We start from the raw sequence: 1,883 nt of genomic DNA, 5'->3' as shown, positions 1-1,883 counted from the left end.
CCCCACTCTACGTCCTGTGGTCTCGCCGTACTCTTTCTGACATCTGAGATCTGAACCTGAGTGGCACCGCGAACTGCCCAAATGCGATTCAGTCTTCATGCTCGTCGACCATGGGAAATGCTCAATCGCTCACCCGCACGACCGATGCGCTTGATTCCTTCGTAGCCGAAAGGGGAGCAGACATCGTATACGAGGAAAGATGGGCCTGACCGGGAGTTATGGAATGTTCATCTTCCACGTCTGCTATTAGTATGGGCTCTGCGAAAACGGTGAAGTGTCGGTATCGTGTCGGTATCGAAACGGTTATCTGGTGATCAAGATCTTCGTCAAGCCGGATGCTGGCTTGAGTTTGAGGAAGCAACAGCGAAAGTTGAGAGGTACGTAGATGTGATGACGGTCGCTAAACGTTCATGATGCTTCGTAGTTGAGCGAGAGGCGCTGGTGGACATACTGAATGTCTACAATTACCAGGCATTCGTGGAGATGGACAAGGCTGGGTACGGTATCCGACAGTGGATTGCGAGCAGTCGGTATGACCAGATCAGGTGCATTGACATACACTTGATTGATGCTCACGTCTTCATATATTATTGGATTCCAGCACTCGCCCATTCCTATCCAGCTACTGGACGCTCTCCGCGACGCACGCAACCGGAAGGTCTCGCATGGGGACATCAAGTCAGAGAACATCCTTGTAACATCATGGAACTGGTCCACCTGTCCGACTTTGTCTTCTACAAGCCGACTTTTTGCCTCTCGATGACTCGTCGGACTTCTCGTTCGTTTTCGACACCTCCGGTCGCCGGACGTTCTACTTCGCACCTGAACGATTCTCCACTGCCGCCGATAACCCCGATATCAGCGCAAAGAAGTCTCGGCCCGCTACAGACGATGGCGAAGGCAGGCGGGACGGAACAGTGACGGAAGCGATGGACTGCTTCAGCGCCGGATGTGTTGTTGCTGAGTTATTTCTGAAGGTGCGGCGCTCTTTACGCTGATCCAGCTATTCAAATATCGTGAAGGAGAGTTGAATGTTGATGCGCAATTGAGTGCTATCGAGGACGAGGATGTGCGAGTACGTCCTTTCCCAATCGCGACTACGTGGGCAGGTTTCTGAGAAGACGTTGTAGAATCTCATCAAGCAAATGATCATGGTTGACCCTTCTACGAGGCCAACGTTCGACTGCTTGCACACATCGCGCGGGATGGTGTTCCTCGAGTCGTTTTATCCATTCTTTCACAACTACCTGAAACTCGATCGATGAGCTGTTGTCAATGTCTGCGTTCGCCCTCGCTTCTCCCACGCTACATGCCATCACACCATCGGTATCTAAGAGTGCCACCGTGAAGGGCTCATCCCCCTGTCATCTGCCTCCGGCACCCTTGCAGGCGATGCATTCAACGAACCGTTCCCGAGCTTTTCAGACCGGAGGATGGAGAGGATATGGATGGATTTTGATAGCATGAAGTCGTTTTTGACCATAGATGATGCAGAGGAAGAATTGTGACTGACGTAATGAAGGAGTCTTCGAGACCTTCGAAGCCTCTTCAGGTATGTCAGCGACGCAAATTACATCTTCAATGCTGAGTATATGTCAGGACGTCCTGCTCGTGGAGTTGTGCGTACGGAGTCGAGTTAGTGAGATTCAGGGATCTGACAAGCGTGCCCGAGTTCGTGCGTATTCCGTTTGAACGCATTTATGCTCTGGTCATCCCATTCAATGGCCGATAAACTCTACCGCTCAGATCCTCATGCACGTATCAGCCCAGCGGAGCAGCTTTGCTCTCAATTCAGGCTGCATAAACTCTATAATACCCGGATCTCCGGCGAGATATCCGGAATCCGTTTCCCATCTGATATCGCCGCGAATCTCTGTTCTCGG

General features: G+C 51.6%; 1 protein-coding gene across 1 annotated transcript; it reads left to right on the top strand.

Annotated features, from left to right (window-relative positions):
• Window positions 1–334: 334 nt before the first annotated feature.
• LAESUDRAFT_667946 (uncharacterized protein) lies at window positions 335–998 on the top strand (the record flags this gene model as incomplete). Its single annotated transcript, XM_040905349.1, has 4 exons — window positions 335–377; window positions 425–576; window positions 602–719; window positions 742–998. Coding segments are annotated over 4 exons (570 nt in total), but the record flags the coding sequence as incomplete, so codon positions are not given.
• Between the last annotated feature and the right edge of the window lie 885 nt (window positions 999–1,883).

This window comes from Laetiporus sulphureus, assembly GCF_001632365.1.
Source record: "Laetiporus sulphureus 93-53 unplaced genomic scaffold LAESUscaffold_250, whole genome shotgun sequence".
Lineage (NCBI taxonomy): Eukaryota > Fungi > Basidiomycota > Agaricomycetes > Polyporales > Laetiporaceae > Laetiporus > Laetiporus sulphureus.
This window is presented reverse-complemented; position numbering and strand designations above follow the sequence as displayed.